We start from the raw sequence: 17,237 nt of genomic DNA, 5'->3' as shown, positions 1-17,237 counted from the left end.
GACTCGATGGTAACAGGAAATGGCTGACTCGATGGTAACAGGAAATGGGTGACTCGATGGTAACAGGGAACGGGCGACTCGATGGTAACAGGAAACGGGTGACTCGATGGTAACAGGAAACGGGTGACTCGATGGTAACAAAGAACGGGTGACTCGATGGTAACAGGGAGCGGGCGACTCGATGGTAACAGGGAACGGGCGACTCGCTGGTAACAGGGAACGGGCGACTCGCTGGTAACAGGGAACGGACGACTTGCTGGTAATAGGGAACGGGTGACTCGCTGGTAACAGGGAACAGGCGACTCGCTGGTAACAGGTAACTCGGTGGTAACAGGGAACAGGTGACTCGATGGTAACAGGTGACTCGGTGGTAACAGGGAACAGGTGACTCAATGGTAACAGGTGACTCGATTGTAACAGAGAACAGGTGATTTGATGTTAACGGAACAGGTGACTCAATAGTAAAAGGAAACAGGTAACTCGATGGTAAAAGGAAACAGGTGACTCAATGGTAACAGGGAACGGGCGACTCACTGGTAACAGGGAACGGGCGACTCGATAGTAACAGGGAACGGGCGACTCGCTGGTAATAGGGAATGGGCGACTCGCTGGTAACAGGGAACGGGCGACTCACTGGTAACAGGGAACGGGCGACTCGATAGTAACAGGGAACGGGCGACTCGCTGGTAATAGGGAATGGGCGACTCGCTGGTAACAGGAAATGGGCAACTCGCTGGTAACAGGGAATGGGCGACTCGCTGGTAATAGGGAATGGGCGACTCGCTGGTAACAGGGAACGGGAAACTCACTGGTAACAGGGAACGGGCGACTCGATAGTAACAGGGAACGGGCGACTCGCTGGTAATAGGGAATGGGCAACTCGCTGGTAACAGGAAATGGGCGACTCGCTGGTAACAGGGAACGGGCGACTCGCTGGTAACAGGGAACAGGCGACTCGATGGTAACAGGAAACGGGTGACTCGATGGTAACAGGAAACGGGTGACTCGATGGTAACAAAGAACGGGTGACTCGATGGTAACAAAGAACGGGTGACTCGATGGTAACAGGGAGCGGGTGACTTGATGGCAACATGGAACAGGTGGGGTGGAAGAGCAAGTGCATAGACTTACTTTGGAAAATACCAGGATAATGACCGAGTGACTCAGAAGAAACAGAACTAAACACAAAAAGCTCCAAACAGATCCTGACAGCCATCTTTATGTTTCTGAGCCCACCCAGCAGCAGGGGGGTTGTTGGGTACAGGAGGCCATTCAGGTCGTAATGATCCTCTGACAGGGCGACTCTCTTCAGGTGGAGCCTGGAGACGAGCAGGACCCTCAGTTTCTGTGATGAGGGGAGAAGTCTTTGAGCCTCTAAAGACCTGGAGGCTCCTCTGTTCCTGTTCAGAGATTAAACGAAGGATGTTTTGTTTCTCTGATCAGACTTCCAGCTTCAGAGGAGGAGCGGCTCCCCTCTGAGGTCTACGTCACCTCATTATGGGCTTATTTTACCAATCATCACAAATTTAATAACCTTCAGGATGAATCACTTTTGTGAGGTGTAAAATGAAAGTTCAGTGCAACAACGAAAGAAGACGCTCAGACCGGTGGTTTTATTTGGAGCTGAAGGTTTTTCTGGATCTCTGACACGATGGATAGAAAATCTTCACTTGCAGATACTTTTTTATGGTTTTCTTCGGCTGTTTGATTTCTTTAGGTGATTGTTTTAGCAGTCGCAATAAAACTGCATCCATTTTGACCTTTTAGTTTTCTTTTTTAATGTGACTTTATGAAAAAAGAAGCAGCAGAGAAAGGATCAACAGCTTCAAGTGGGCGAACTTTAGCTAATAAAATGATCTCTCCAAAGCAGGATTGTTTATCGTTTTAGCGTTTATCTTTAGCAGAAGGGGCTCGATTATTGGAGTTGTGCTGTTTGACAGTAGTCAGGTTTAAAAAGTAATCACTAATCAAAGGATGGTTTTAGCACATGAAAGGAATGCATATCACCCGACAGAGTTGGAAACTCAAATCATCATGCTTTCATTTTGTTGATGCTTTTTCTGCTCAAAATGTTTTAAATAAAAAAAGTCCAACTTGATATTAGCAGCTCTTACGCAATCTGTTAACTCTCAGAGTTTATGTTCAGGGGGACTCTCAGCTACTGCCGCTCCAGATTTCACCTCAACATCTGTAAAATATCTTGTGTCACCTAAGGTGGATTAGCTGCAGGCCGTCTTGGATCGGGCTGACTCAAAATGTCAATTATAGATTTACGTCCAATAAAAACTTTCTAAAAGTTTCATTGCAACCTGTCCAGTGATTTGAGATATTTTGCTAACGGACAGCGTTGACTTTAGAGTTGTAGCCATGTTGAATAGCTGTGGTGACCATCTCGTATTGCTTTACAATCTTTTACATCTTTCAACTGTTTTTATTGTATTGTTTTATGTTTTATGGGATTAGTTTTTGTAAAAAGTGCTGAATAAATAAACGTAACTGTAGATTAGTCGTACAACCAATATTTACTTTTTGAAAGTTTTATTACAATCCGTCCAGCACATCTAACATGAACAAATGTAAAAATGTCTTCTAATTGTTCTAATGTTTTTCATAATTCGTTAATATAATTTTATATAATTATTCCAACTTTCTGAATAAATGTTTTTCATTATCTGTAAGCCATACTCATCAAAATTACTATAAATAAAGGTAAATTATTTAGCACCTGCTGCACCTTTGTGCAGCTCAGAGTTGCAGGATACATTTCCTGCTGCAGCTGATCAGCTGTTATTTTTTAAAATGCATTATTATTATTTATTAAATATATATAAAAAGAATACAGCATGAAGCATAATGTCAAAACTTTTTGTTTTACATATTCAAGGGAGTGGGTAGAAGTATAAACGTCAAAATTCCCACTCCTTAACCACTTACATATAATCTTACATTTATTACATGTGTAATCCACACATACAGAATAACAACTAAACCCATATTTAATCCGTCAATATAGTATCTATTTAAGTTAACTATAGTAGATGAACAATTATTATTCCTTTAACTTCACGAAAAAACAATAGCATCAGTAACAAATGACAAAAGCTGTTCATCGTGCAGAGCGGGGAAGTGGGCGTGGCCAAGAACGCTTGCAGGTGGCAAAGAGCAGAGAGGAGTCAGGGAACTGAAATCATGACATGCTGTGCAGATTTAACTTTTTTAGATTTTTCTACCTGGATCATTGAGCATGCATCATGACATGCTGTGCTCTTTCAGAGCGTTTATAGTTTAGAAACATTGTTTAGAATATTGGAAGAGTGCGGGACGGGTTTAAAACGAGTTAATCCCTTGTGATAAACCAGGAACTACTGTTTTTAAAAATTTTTAGATGCACCTGTTATCAATGGTGGCCAAGTCCACCATTGGTCACCCCCCGGCTCCACCACTGCACCTTGTCATGGATAAAACTGCTCCCTCCACACAAAACATTTAGGTTTACTTGCTTTCCCAGTTCAACTCCAGTCCAGATAAACACTTATAAACTACAAACATTAACTCTTCAAATCTCTTAGCGTATGGGGACATCGACGTACTGCCTGTTTAAAACTAATGTGTAATGCAGCGGGTGATATGCATTCCTTTAAACAATACTTCTAATAAGATAAGCTACCGTGTTTGACCCCTCGCTCCTCTGCTGGGGGGGTGGGACAGGAGGTTTGCTTTCAGAGACAAAATGTTTGAACTTGATTTAAAGAAAGAAGCGAAGTGTGGCTCGTTCACAGAGGATGCGTTCTCTGTCCTCTGCATGTTTCATCTGAAACGTTTCATTCACATTTCACTCAAGTGCCAGAAAGGGTTTCCATTTCTTGTAGAGAATTCCATGAAATCGTCCCTTCCTCCAGTGGGACTGTGGGGCTACGACAGCTGCCGGCGGGCAGCCAGCTTGATGTTTTATGGACGTTTCCGACTCCGTCTCAGCGGAGACATTTATTTCTGGTTTTGTGAACGGCGGCCGAGAGCTGCTCGCCGATCGGCTCGGCCCACAGGCGTGTTTCATGAATACTGTCATTCAGGAGTGATTCAAGGTTGGGATGTTGTATTTATTCGTTATTAAACAGTTTTGGTCTCAACAATGTTCAGTCAGGTCATCTGGATGCTTTCTTTTTGGTGCTGAGACGTTTCGCCCTCCATCCGAAGGGCTTCATCAGTCTGCTTCAACAGCCTAAACTGTTGCTTTAGGCTGTTGGTGGAGAAGCAGTTTTGTTTGGTGTTTCCTCCGACTGATGAAGCCCTTCGGATGGAGGGTGAAATGTCTCAGCACAAAAAATAAACTGTCCAGATGTCCGAAGTGAACTTTGTTGGATTTTATACCTGGATTATTAAGAATGGATTTTGGTCTTTTGGTCTTAGTTGTCTTGATCGCCAGCTGCTGTGAATGTTTTTTTTTTTTGCCAGCGTCAAAAGCGTTTATTGTCTGCAGTGTTAACAAAATATCTCAATAACTAGTGGACAAATTGTTATGGAAGCCAGCTGATTAACTTGTGGAGGCACCCTAATTTAAGATGGCTGCCACAACTAATCAACAAGCAACACAAGCATGGCCACAACTCAGTTATAAGATGCTAAAAGTCGGTGTGGTAGTAGCTGAGAGTCATCCGCTGCACATCAAGCACCTACACATCACATTAGATGGAGGTGGAGATCCCGCTAAAAGTTGTTTCTCGCCGTGAGATGATTTTCAATTAAAGCTGGCTTTCATTTAAAGTAAAAACGATTAAAGTTTTATTGTTTTTTCCACAGAGAGTTGTGTTCTGATGGACAAACTCAGGAGCCGTGTGTTTTGTTTAAAGTAATAAACAGATTAGGACCCAAGGATCTCAGTTTTCATGTGAACATGTTAATTTTCAAATCATTTCTGTGTATCATTTTGGAGGAGAAATTAAAATCTCACATTGCTCTCAATTAACCGCTCATTAAGCACTGACAATAACTAAATGTAAAGAATTAAAAGTTTTGCCTCCTGTCTCTGATGTTTGTTTAATTTGCAGTTTTCCGCCTCCTTTCAATCCTTTGTGTTTAGTTTTAAACTACATGAAGCAAATTCACTTTTCTGATCCCAGAAGTCAAAAATCAACCTAATTTGCTTTTCATCAGCTTTGCACCTGTTTGCAGGAGATTAAACTGTTTATCTAATGGGGCAACACAGATCTCACTTGGAGAAAAAAAAACGAAAAGCTCATTAAATTTGTTTATTATCCAAACAGAAAATTAACAAATCTGGCTGCAGCAGGAAAAAGGTCCTGGAGGGGGAGCATTAGTTGTAAATCCAGCGGAGTCCCCCCGACCTGCTTTACGCTGAGCTCCTGGCGCCAAACGTCCTTGAGAGCTCGTGGTGTTCATCCTGAGAGGGTTATTATCTCGCAGCTGACGCGATGCTGGGAGTTAAGAGCCTGCCCCGCTGACGTACGGCTTTTCTTTGTCTCAGTGAAGCGGCGCAATTTGGATGATGCGCGCCGCAGATGTTCAGCAGGTTGTTATCTGCAAACATCGACTCTGTCGGCCCACACCCACGTCCAGAGTCATGTTTTACCACCTCAAACCAATCTGTGGTTATCTCCTGCTGTAAATTAAGGGAACTGAAGGGTTCTGTGTCTCCGTGTCTTTCTGTTCATCTACAAATTTAAGACATTTTTAATAGAATCTCTGCAGATGTTCTGCCTCTGTACAGATGAGCGAAAGTTAAATTCTTTGGGTTTTTCTTTTTTCTGGCATTCTTACAGAATGCGCTCCAAATGTCCTGTTCATTAGTTGACCAGTTTACAGAGCGACAACGGAGCTAAAATGTCTTTTTATTGAGTCTTTTTTAGGAACACTTGGTGAGTTTTGTGAAACAACAACAACAGTTTAGTAAAACTCCCAGTCGATTGAGTTCTTTCATCGTTTTAGATTTAAAGTATTTCACACACAAATAGAAGCAGGGATGCTTATGTAGGCTTTATATGTAGATATATAGATATGTATATGAATGCATATTCATGTGTATGTATGTATGTATATAGGCGTAGGTATGGGCATATATATTTATGGAAACTTACTGCAAAGCCATGAATATTTTAAGTTCTTTATACATATGTATTTTGTTGCTGTGTTTTGTCATGTTCTTTGCAGGTGAACAGACAGTGGCCGGGTGTTTTGCCGTGTGCTCTCTTTGTGTATATTTCTTATGTTTTGGAGTCTTACTTTGTCTTTTCTTTCTTTGGAGAGGATGGCTGTAAGGGGAGAAGGGAGGCCATCTAATAAAAAAAAAAAATAATAAAGATTTAAAGTATTTAAAACAAAAGAGCAACTCAAACATTAAAGTTAGGGAGCGAGGCAAAGATTTCACCCGCCGTCTTTCGTGTTGTAGTTCTGGACTAAAATTAACCCGTGATGGGAAATGACCAAATTGTAGCCATTTTGGTTAAACCTTGAAAAGAACGTGAGGTGATAACTCACACGATCTGTTAATTCTTTTAGTATGTGTTTAAAAATGGTTCTCACCTACTACCAAATATTAGCTCAAAATCATTAAAATTTATTTATTTGGGGGTTGGACATGTTTAAAGTCTTCAAAAAAGTTATAGATGAATATCAGATGATTATTTTTTGGAAATATTAAAATTTGTTCTTTAGTTCTTGGGATATTTTTGGTAATAGACACACTGACAGGCAAAAACATTATCATTAAAAAAAAATCTAAGCATTGCTTTGGTGTAGGATTTGCCAATTTTCAATAAAGCCAAACATTTTCCTTTTAACTAAAGGCAAAAATGTAATATGTGTTTTGCCTGTCTTGTTGTCTACGTATCTTTTTAGTAACCAATAAGTGTCATTTTCTTTACTAACAGTAGGACTGTATGTGATGTTTCTAAAACCATATATGGGTAAAGCAGAACTGTTCCAAGTATAGAACCCTGTGGAACACCATGTAGCAATTTCCATGCATGCATGGGTGCTTTAAATTAATGCAAAAAGTGTTGTTGTTTTTCAGAGCAATACTTATTTTAGGTTGAAGCTTTAGTCCCATATCATTTTTTACACTAAAGAAACTTTAATGCAGCGTTACATATTCATTTTAAAGTGACGACATTGAATTCCTGATCAAGAGAGCCGAATGCCAGCTGAGTGTTTGGATGACAGTGAAGCTAACTGGCTGCTGGACTCCAAAAACCGAACTTAAAACAGACAAAAACTGAAAGACTGCTGGTTTTTGATCTGTGTGTCATTTTAGTTAGCAATGAATTTTATTTGATTTCTTTACTCAAATAAAACAAAAGTGTGACTTCGTGTCATGTTTCTAAACCGTGTGTGGAGAAAACAGAACTGGCCCAATAACAGAACCCTGTGGAACACCATGTAACAATATACGTGCATGAATGCTTTATGTAAATGCATATAAATGCATGATTCTGTCTGAACAATATTTAAAATAGTTGAAGTCAAAACCTTATTGGACAAGGTAAAATAAAAGAAAATTTAATTGTTTTTTAAAGCTTTAAAAGAAGTGAAATTATAATTTTACAAACAGAAAGGACTCAGTGTGTTGTATCTTTCACCTTCATCCTCATTGATTTGTAACACTAAAATTACTGCAGTTTTGTTTTTGTTGTTGTTGAGTGAAGTGGTGTCCGCCATCTTCTCAAACAAAAACATAAATAATGATAAATGTTGGTTTATTGTCGTGCAGCCCATCGACATTCCAGCAGGTAAAATGTGTTGAATCATGTTCCTGTCCAAAAAAAATAAAATAAAACTGTTCCTAAAAGAGCTAAAGTTTTTCTCAGCTTTGAGTCACAGACGCACAAAACATCCAGAAGAGCCTATTTTTACTTAGACAGCAGGGTGAGTCTGAGTGAAAAGGTCTGGATTAAAAACCTCCACGACGGCAGGAGGTTTCTGCTGAAATCGCCTCGAGCGACAATGAATCATCAATTCTTTGCGAGCTCCACAGCCGGTCCTGCTTTTCGTTCTGTACGAGTGGGAAACGGATCAATACAGCATCATAAAAATAAGCCTGATTGTCAGGTCCTGCTGTCAGTCCACACTTCAGGAGCCGAAGCTTTTGTATCATTTTATTTCTGGTCAGAACAGCCGAATCCCAGCTGAGTGTTCAGATGACAAAGAAGCCGATTGTCTGCTGGACTCCAAAAACTGAGCTTGAAACATAACAACAAAATAGACAAACGAGATCTGTTTGTCTGCTGAAATTTGCCAAAGAGGCTGAAACAAAATTATTAAATATAAGAAGAGGAACAGTATTTAAAAGCTAAATGTTGCAAAACATTAGCTAAAAGTCAACATAAACAAACTAAAAATAATACTTTATTTATACAGCCCTTTAAAACAACCACAGCTGCAACAAAGTGCTGTACACATAAAAAAAATAAAAAACAGTCATTAAAACATTAAGATCAATAAAAACAGTTTAGAGCTAATTCAGTCTGTGCTAAAATCCAGGGATTAAAAATGTGTTGTTAAAAGAGTTTTAAAAATGGACAGTGCGCGGCTCGTCTGATGGGAAGAGGGAGATCGTTCCACAGCCTTGGAGCAGAAACGATGCTTGCTAAACTGCAGAAGTACTAAAAGCTAACCAAAAGCTTAATGTAACAAAGGATGTCTAGAGACTAATAGCACAAAGAAGCTAGGTAAATACAAGACAACTGTAACTACAAGCTAAAATGATCAAAACCATGGCTGAAAGCTAAAATGATCAGAACAGTAGCTAACAACAAAAGGCTAGCTAACAGATAGCTACAAATACTTAAAAGCTGGGTAAAAGGATCACAGGATAGCTAAAAGCTAGCAATAGCAAAAGGCTAACTAAAATTTGCTAAAGGCTAGCTAAAAGATAGAAGTATCGGGATGGTATCTCAAAGCTAAGAATTGCACAATAATAGTTAAAGGACAAAAGTAGTGAGAAACTAGCTAAAATCTTAATAGATCAAAGGCCTGGCTAAAAGCCAACAGCACAAAACGTTAGCTAAAAGGAACAGAACTCTAAAAGCTATGAGTAACAAAACAGTAGCTACAAGCTGGAAGCATTAAAATGGTAGTTAATCTATAAAGGTAACAAATTACTAGCTAAAAGGCTAGCTAAAACCCCAAATCTGCATAACGATAACTAAAACTTAAAATGAGCACATAAGTAGAGCAAGTATTCAAAAAGAACAGTTTTAAAATAATTTAAAAGTTTATGTGTGCATTTTGAAGAAACTGTAAATGTATGAATTTTGGGGAAAAACAATCATAGCACTCAACTCCTGAATGAGCAGATCATTTTTTGTACGATTGGCTAAAATGGCGCAACATATTCAGAAATAGTTTGCACATGAATAATAAACAGCACTGCGAACGCTGAATCACGCAGCGAACCAAGTGATCCTTTCAGGCGTCGAGCCAGAATAACGCTCCGTCTGTTGGGTTTGTAGCGTGTCGTCCTGCGGAGCCAGCTTGTTTCAGCCAAACATTAAGTTCGTGTTAGTTTGATCATTTGATTGTTTCCTTCTCAGGACTCCCCTCACATGGTGTCCCTGCCCATGACCTGGGTGAAAGAGGGAGGCATGGTGAGACTCGACAAGAAGTACCTGCAGACCAGCTATAAAGGAGTCGGCTCTGATGATGTTCTCTACACCATCCTAGCTTCAGACGGACAACCTAAATATGGTAAAAACTTCAGTTCAAGACTTGGTGTCTTGGATAATTTATTGTGTGAATGGGTTTTTTTTATTTTCATGGTTTTTATTTTTCTGTATTTTTTTCACAGTTTTTCTTCTTTTAACTTCTAGCTTGTATCACGACGTAACATGCAATACAGCCAATGTTCACAGACATTTGTCACTGTATATTTTACTAATTTAAAAGTATATTAAGCACCATGATGTTTGTTTAATCATTTTTAAATTAACTGACTAAATTCAGTTATGTCCTCACAAAGTTAAATTAATCTATATGTCAAAAGTCAAGTCAAAGTCAGCTTTATTGTCAAAACTGCAATATGTACAGGACATACACAGGACTGAAATTTCATTACTCTCAGACGCCTGGTGCAACAATAACCTTTAAACATTTAATAAGCATTATCATAAAATGAAATAATAAAAGTATGATACTATCTTAAATTTTAAGTATAGCAGTATAAATATAAATAGTATGAGAAGATTATCTATAAGTATGAAGGTCCTGACATTGATATTTGAAGTAAAGTATATGTTACAGGATTAACTAAAAAAATCAACAAACATAAATTTACATATATTTATTGCCCACTGCCAGGAAAAGGTGGGTGATCATGCAATTGCTTGTTGTTTTCAGATATTAAGCTAAAATTAGATGTGGTAGTTACTGTAACTTATTCCCATCACATAAATTGAGCTCTTACTGGTCACTTTAGGTATTTATTTACAACCTCTGCATGCAAGGAATGTGCATTCCTTTAATGAATCCTATTTTTATTGCAATACAAACTTATTTTAAAAAAGTTGGGTCCCAGATACTGAGCCTTGTGGAACACCACCATTCATTTCATAACCAAATATTTACAAGGTAAAATAGATCTTTTAGTAGCCCATTAACCATTGATTTTCAGCCACTCATCTCTTATTGTTTTATATGTTAAAGTCTTTTTACTAAAACACAGAATTAACCCCGCCCATCCTGTCTGTCCAGGTGAGGTTGTTCTGGTGTCCATGCCGGCTGACAGCCCACCTGAAGGCTGGCGTCCCTCACTCGTTGACGACCAACACTTTACTTCCACGACCTCGTTCACCCAGCAGGACGTGAACGACGGCACCGTCTGGTACCGCCACTTCGGCTCAAGCTCCGAAAGCGACTCCTTCCAGTTTCAGGTCGGGGCGGAGTCTCTGTTTTCTAACCCTGAACGTTTTACCACCGTTCAACACACGGCGATGGTTTGAATGTCTTTATTCAGCACAGATGTGTAACTTTTTGAATTCTGACAGTTTTGTTTGTGACTTCACCCAAATTACAGTAATTTAATAATTTTTTAGCACATTTACACTATTTTGCTAATTGCGTTATTTAATGTTGCTTTTTATTTGAAGCACTACAGCCGTTAGTTTGGAGTACAAACCACCTCATAGGTATGTATTTAATGCCACCAACATTTATCTTTAGTTTATCCACTGAGGATTTCACCCGTCCAATTCCAAACTTCATCACCAACACGTTAAGGCGAGATGAACCCACAGAAATTTGTCTTGATCATCGTTAATGACTCATAAATTGGCTCCAAATCCAGTAAATCTCTAGGTTAACTGATGGGGCACTCATCACAATGTTTTTGATGCCTGTTTTTGGTTTCATCTCACGTTCTGGAGGGGAAAAAAGCTAAACTAAAGAGGCAGCCCAAAGCTTGTTGCTGTGTCTAATCACCTCTCCATCCAGCTCCTCAGTTTGGCTCAAAGCTCTTCAATTACATCGTGTTGGATTCAAAACAAGTTCTGAAGCGACTCGTGTCTGTGTTAAAAAAAAAAAAAAAAAAACAGGAATCTGTCTCAAAGTGTTGCCGTTTGTCTTGGTTTTTCAGAAGAAGAGATTAAACTGGACAGTTTGTCAGGATGGCATATTTGTTTTTCTGTGATTTATTGTTTCATGAAATAGTTTGTGTTTCTGATCTGCAGCAGAGCAGACTCACACTCCTCTCTTAAATCTGTATCATTTGAATTATAGAGACCATTTGATGCCTCTGTGGCCTGGTTTTGAGTTCCCTCCCGTCTCCGTTGTTGTTGTTTGTTTGTTTGTTTGTTTGTTCTGTTATTTTAACCAAGTGGTCACAATACGGCTTCTTCCAGTATTGTTGGTGAGTTATTGCCCCACACAACAAGGCAGATATTCACTCAAAACAGTAAAAATAAAATCATTTTACATCTTAAAACACTTTTGCTTTCACCACCACAACTAACATATTGTTGGAAACAGAAATGCCATCAAATCAGTAAATTTCACAGCTCAACGTGGTAGTAGCTGAGAGTTGTCCCCGACATATAATTCAAACACTTCTCAAACCTTTAGCATCAGCTGGACGGAGTAAATGGAACATTCAGCCAATAATCACTGGTTGTGTATCTACACCTGATTAAATCTTAGAGCCATCCTGATTCAAGATGGCCACCACCACATCCAACTAAATTTAGAAAAACACTAAAATGACTATAATTCAGTCAACTGTACAATATGTGCTAAGTTTTGGTATGGTAGTATCTGACAGTCATCCCCAACACTAACTCCAAGTGCTACTTATTATAAGAGATTTTGCTTAATACTTTAGAGCTACCTGTTGGAGCCAACCCTGTTTATCTGTCAGCAAAATATCTCATGAACCACTAAACATAGTGTAGTGACTTAAAGTCAGTATGATGTGGAGTCAGTCCTGTCCAAGATGGCCACCGCAGCCAACCTGTCACAGAAAACACAACAATGTTTATAAATAAGTCAATTCTACAAACATTGAATTAAATAAACTATGGTGTGGTAGTAGGTAAGAGCCATACCTGATACATACATGTCATTTACCAGGTAAGTTCTGGGTACCTACTAGGTAGGTGATGGTGCCTACAAGGTAGGGGCTTATCAGGTAAGTAAGTGCTTGCAACGTAGTAAGTAGGTTCTTGGTACTTGCCAGTTAAATGCTTGATATCTACAAAGTAAGTTCTTACTACCTACCAAGTAGTTGCTTGGTACGTTCCTGGTAAACGCTTAGTATCTACAAGGCAATTGCTTTATACCTACCAGGTAAGTGAGTGCTTGCTACCTACCAGGTAGGTGCTTAATACCTACCAGGTAAGTAAGTGGTTGATACCTACTAAGTAGGTGCTTGATACCTACTAGGTGGTTCTTACCTGGTAAATGCTTGGTATCTACAAGGTATTTGCTTGGTACCTACCAGGGAAGTGCTTCTTGCCTACTAAGTAGGTACTTGCTACCTACCAGCTAGGTGAATGGTACATACCAAGTAAGTACTTGGTACCGGTCAGGTATTTTCTTGGTACGTACCTGAAATGTGCTTGGTTCATACCTGGGAAATACCCAGTCAGTTCCAGGTATGTACAGGGCTGTAGTATTTATTGCTACCAGTTTAAGGTATCTGAATTTAGTAGTCAAGGAATTGTACCTTTTACAAAAAAAAAAAAAAAAAAGACAAAACCTTACTTTCAGTGTTGAATTTACTTTCCTTAACCTTTGATATGAGTCAGTAAGAGGTTTATGTTCAATCAGATCTACAGTACAACCAGTGATTTACGGCAGCGACGCCGCTGACTCAGCTCTGCCTCCCATGGCAGCACATTACTTGTGATGGGTGGCGCTGACTCCTCGGTTTGGGCCGGTGTTACCTTTCCTCTGCCTGACAGAGCCGGCCACAAGTCCTCGGACCTCCTCCCCCACCCCCAACGAGTCGCAGCAGAATAATGAGAACAAAATTGGGATTCTGAGGGAGCGTTCGAGCGTCTTGTTTGATGTCAAGGGTGAAACAAAAGTCTGTTTGTGTTGAAGTGAGGAGGAACTTGGTGAGGGTTATACTCAGCCACCATCTTCTCCGTCACTAGTCAGCAGCTCAGGTAGCGTAATCTCAGTGTCTAATTGAAAAGCTCCACATAAGGATTTAAAGGTGCAGAGTTTAAACGTCAGAGTCTGAGCCGAGGACAGTCAAAAAAGGAGAATATGGGCTTTTTTTTTGTGTGTTCCTTTCGCTCTGAGCATCAGTCGCTATTAAAGCTCGTTCAGACCTGAACCCCTCAGGGTGAGAAGGATGGCTTCCTGCGCTTATAGAGCACATTTTAACCTCAACGCTTCCATAAAGTGCTTCACGGGCTTTCTTCTGGTCTGTCAGGACCCAGATTAAAGCAGTTTGTTGTAGCGTCTTAAACGTTTTACAGCTCCAGCCAGACAATCTCACCTCAGACCTTTTTGTTTTTCCCCGTCAGTAATCAGGACTGTTGACAGAAGGCAGAATGTCAGCTAAAGCTCAACAGCTGCTTTATTAGATTAACATCAGCGTTGGTCTAATTGTATTTACTCATTTAAGTAAAATTTAATTGAATGAAGTTGGTTTAAAAAAGTGTTGAATAGCATCATTCCTCTAATAGTCGTCGACCTCTAGGAATGTTCACTGCCAGTTCAGCTCAGTGTTTGTACCCAAAGTCTTTCACCGACATTAAATCAAGAGACAGGATTTTTCCATCGGGCAGTACAGCGGACAGCCTCTGCTAGTCCAGGTTTGAGGTCATTTTAACGGCTCGGCCTTCTATTGGTTTGTTGCAGTCAGACATTTCTGCGTATTTTGGTTTATTTTAGCCATAAAACATAAAAATGTTTGGCTCATTCAGCAGGTACTGTGACTTTTTTGTAACGTTTATACTTTTCAAAATATTTAACGTTAATTACACATATTCTCCCCATAAATAAACTTTTAGATCTCTTCAGTTCCTTCATGGACTGTACTTATATAGCACCTTTCTATCTGATCAAGACACTCAAAGCTCTTCACAACAATCTGTGCCTCATTCACCCATTCACACAGCTCTATACTAGATCTCTACAAAGATTAATCAGAGCTTTATCACATTCATACACCGATGAGACACACATCGGAGGCAGTGAGGGGTTCAGTGTCTTGCCCAGGGACACTTCAGCATGTAACTGCTGGTGGAATCGAACCTCTAACTCTTGCACTGGAGGACGACTGCTCGAACCACTCATCCACAGCCGCCCAAAACGTTGTTCTCTTAAAACTCTGCTTCAACGATCTAGCCGTTTTTGTCTTCTTGTGATGATTTTAGCTAAAAGCTACAACCCTGCTAATTTTTGCATTTAGCAATGGCGTTCCTGATTTGAGCTTTTAGCTGTTTTTGTGAATTTTAGTTTTTAGTTTCAATTCTGCAATTTATGCTTTTAGCTAAGACTTTGCTGAATTTTCCTTTAAGCTACATTTTCCTGATTTTTGCTTTCAACTGCAGTTTTGCCCATTTAGTTTTAATCTACTGTTTTGCTCAGCTTTTAGCTAGAACTTAGCTAATCCTTGCTTTTAGCTACAGCTTTCCTGATTTTAGCTTTTAGATCATTTTTTGTTGATTTTGGTTTTAGCCATAATTTTGTCAATTTAAGTTTTTAGCTACATTTTTGTCAGTTAGTTTTTAGCTACAGTTTTGCCAACTTAAGCTTTTAGCTACAGTTTTCTCAGGTTTAGCTTTTAGCTTTAGTTTTGTCAGTTTTAGCTTTCAGCAATAGTTTTGTCAGTTTTAGCTTTCAGCAATAGTTTTGCCAATTTTTGCTTTTAGCTACAGTTTTGTCAGTTTAAGGTTTTAGTTCTATTAGTGCTTAGTGTACTCTTAGTTTAGCATATTTCTTTGTTTATATCTTAGATCTTACTACTGTTTTTCTTTTACAATTTATACTTTTGTTGGATGTAACTGGGACTCTATGTACACAATTTCATTCCACCACATGTACCACATGTGGTGCGAACAACAATTAAGACATTTTGACTTTAACTTTTAGCTACAGTTTAGCTGGTTTTACACTCTTTGCTACTCTTCAATAATTTCATGTTTTTGCTATTGTCTTGTTTATTATTATTAATAAAATTATTATTATTATTATTATTATTATTATTATTATTATTAATAATAATAATAATAATAATAATAATAATAATAATAATAATATGTTGGCACAACTGGTAGAGCTGCTGCCTGCAGCGAGCAGGTCCCTGGTTCAAATCCTGGCCCAGGGGGGCCTTTCTGGGTGGAGTTTGTATGTTCTCTCTGTGCATGCTTGGGTTTTCTCTGGGTACTCCGGTTTCCTCCCACAGATCAAAAACATGCATGTTAGACTGATGGTAACTCTAAATTGTGTCTCTAGGTGTGAGTGAGAAAGTGAATGTTTGTTTGTCTCTATGTGTCCCTGTGATGGACTGGAGACCTGTCCAAGGTGTCCCCCGCCCCTCGCACAGTGATTGCTGGACATGGGCACCAGTGACCCCCGTGACCCAAAATGGAAGAAGCGAGTAAAAGATAATGGATGGATGGATGGATAATAATAATAATAATAATAATAATAATAATAATAATAATAATAATAATAATAATATAGCTACTGTCCTGCTCATTTTGGCTGCTGTTCTGCTTGTTTAAACTTGTTTAAGCTAAATTGTGTCTGATTGTTTTAATGTTGACTAGTCAGTTGAAGCCACTCGGCGCTCAGTATTTACTGCATTTTCTAACAAAATGCAACATTTCTTTTCTGTTTTTATTTATTTATATATATTTTTTGTGAACCAAGTGTTTTTTTTAATTTAGATTCTTAAATTTTCATATATGAAGAAAGAAGATTTTTGAGTTTCGGCCTGATGTCGTATTTTATTGTCACCTTTATTTATTTATTTATTTATATGTTTTCATTTATTTATTCATTTATGAGACGGCAGCTGGTGTTTTAGCACATCGGCTGATGAGTCTCAGCAGCTTCAGCTGTGACATAAATAAACGATATTTACACAAACCGGAACATGAGACAGAAACATTGATCAGAACTCGTGGTGGATCGGGCCTCTCTGAGTCAACGGATCGATCAGCTGATCTGTGTGTCTGCAGGTTTCCTCTGAGGTTTCAGCCGTCGCCCGAAGTGACGCTCAGACGTTTACGATCGGAGTCCTCCCTCAGATTCCAGGATTCCCGCAGCTGGCTCCGGACTGTGACCTGCAGATCACAGTGAGCAAAAACTAAATAAACTTTCTGGGTCACCACAAGAACTCTGTAAATAATCCTGACCAAAGACACCTGCAGGAAACCTTGATAATGTTTTTATGTACAGTATCTACATACAGGGGTAAATAAAACACTTCAATCACTTGGAAGAAAACTTTACTTACAGTCTTGAAAAGTAACATTTACAAACTTCATTTGACCTCCTGGGAAGGTGTTGTTTACCTACACTGTCAACTTGTTTATTTGTTTATGTTTGTGGAGGCTCTGGAGAATCGTGTGACGGAGTTAACGCCTTCAGCTCTGTCCTTCATCGACTCAGAGACTCCCAGTGAGAAACTCATCTTCAACATCACCAAACCTTTACCCCCCGGACAAGGTGAGACTCCTACACCCCCCAGAAGCAAACCACTGAACCAACACTGATGTTCCACTTTGTGTGTGTGTGTGTGTGTGTGTGTGTGTGTGTGTGTGTGTGTGTGT

General features: G+C 39.3%; 1 protein-coding gene across 1 annotated transcript in view; it reads left to right on the top strand.

The window, feature by feature from the left end:
* fras1 (Fraser extracellular matrix complex subunit 1) overlaps positions 1 to 17,237 on the top strand; it is a 187,546-nt gene that overhangs the window by 110,420 nt on the left and 59,889 nt on the right. The window contains exons 26-29 of the mRNA XM_037680010.1: positions 9,546 to 9,699; positions 10,702 to 10,880; positions 16,644 to 16,760; positions 17,019 to 17,133. Of these exons, the coding sequence (XP_037535938.1) occupies positions 9,546 to 9,699; positions 10,702 to 10,880; positions 16,644 to 16,760; positions 17,019 to 17,133 (565 nt within the window). The remainder of the gene's footprint in view (positions 1 to 9,545; positions 9,700 to 10,701; positions 10,881 to 16,643; positions 16,761 to 17,018; positions 17,134 to 17,237) is intronic.

This window comes from Nematolebias whitei, chromosome 8 (assembly GCF_014905685.2).
Source record: "Nematolebias whitei isolate Nwh7 chromosome 8, NemWhi1, whole genome shotgun sequence".
Taxonomy (NCBI): Eukaryota; Metazoa; Chordata; class Actinopteri; order Cyprinodontiformes; family Rivulidae; genus Nematolebias; species Nematolebias whitei.
This window is presented reverse-complemented; position numbering and strand designations above follow the sequence as displayed.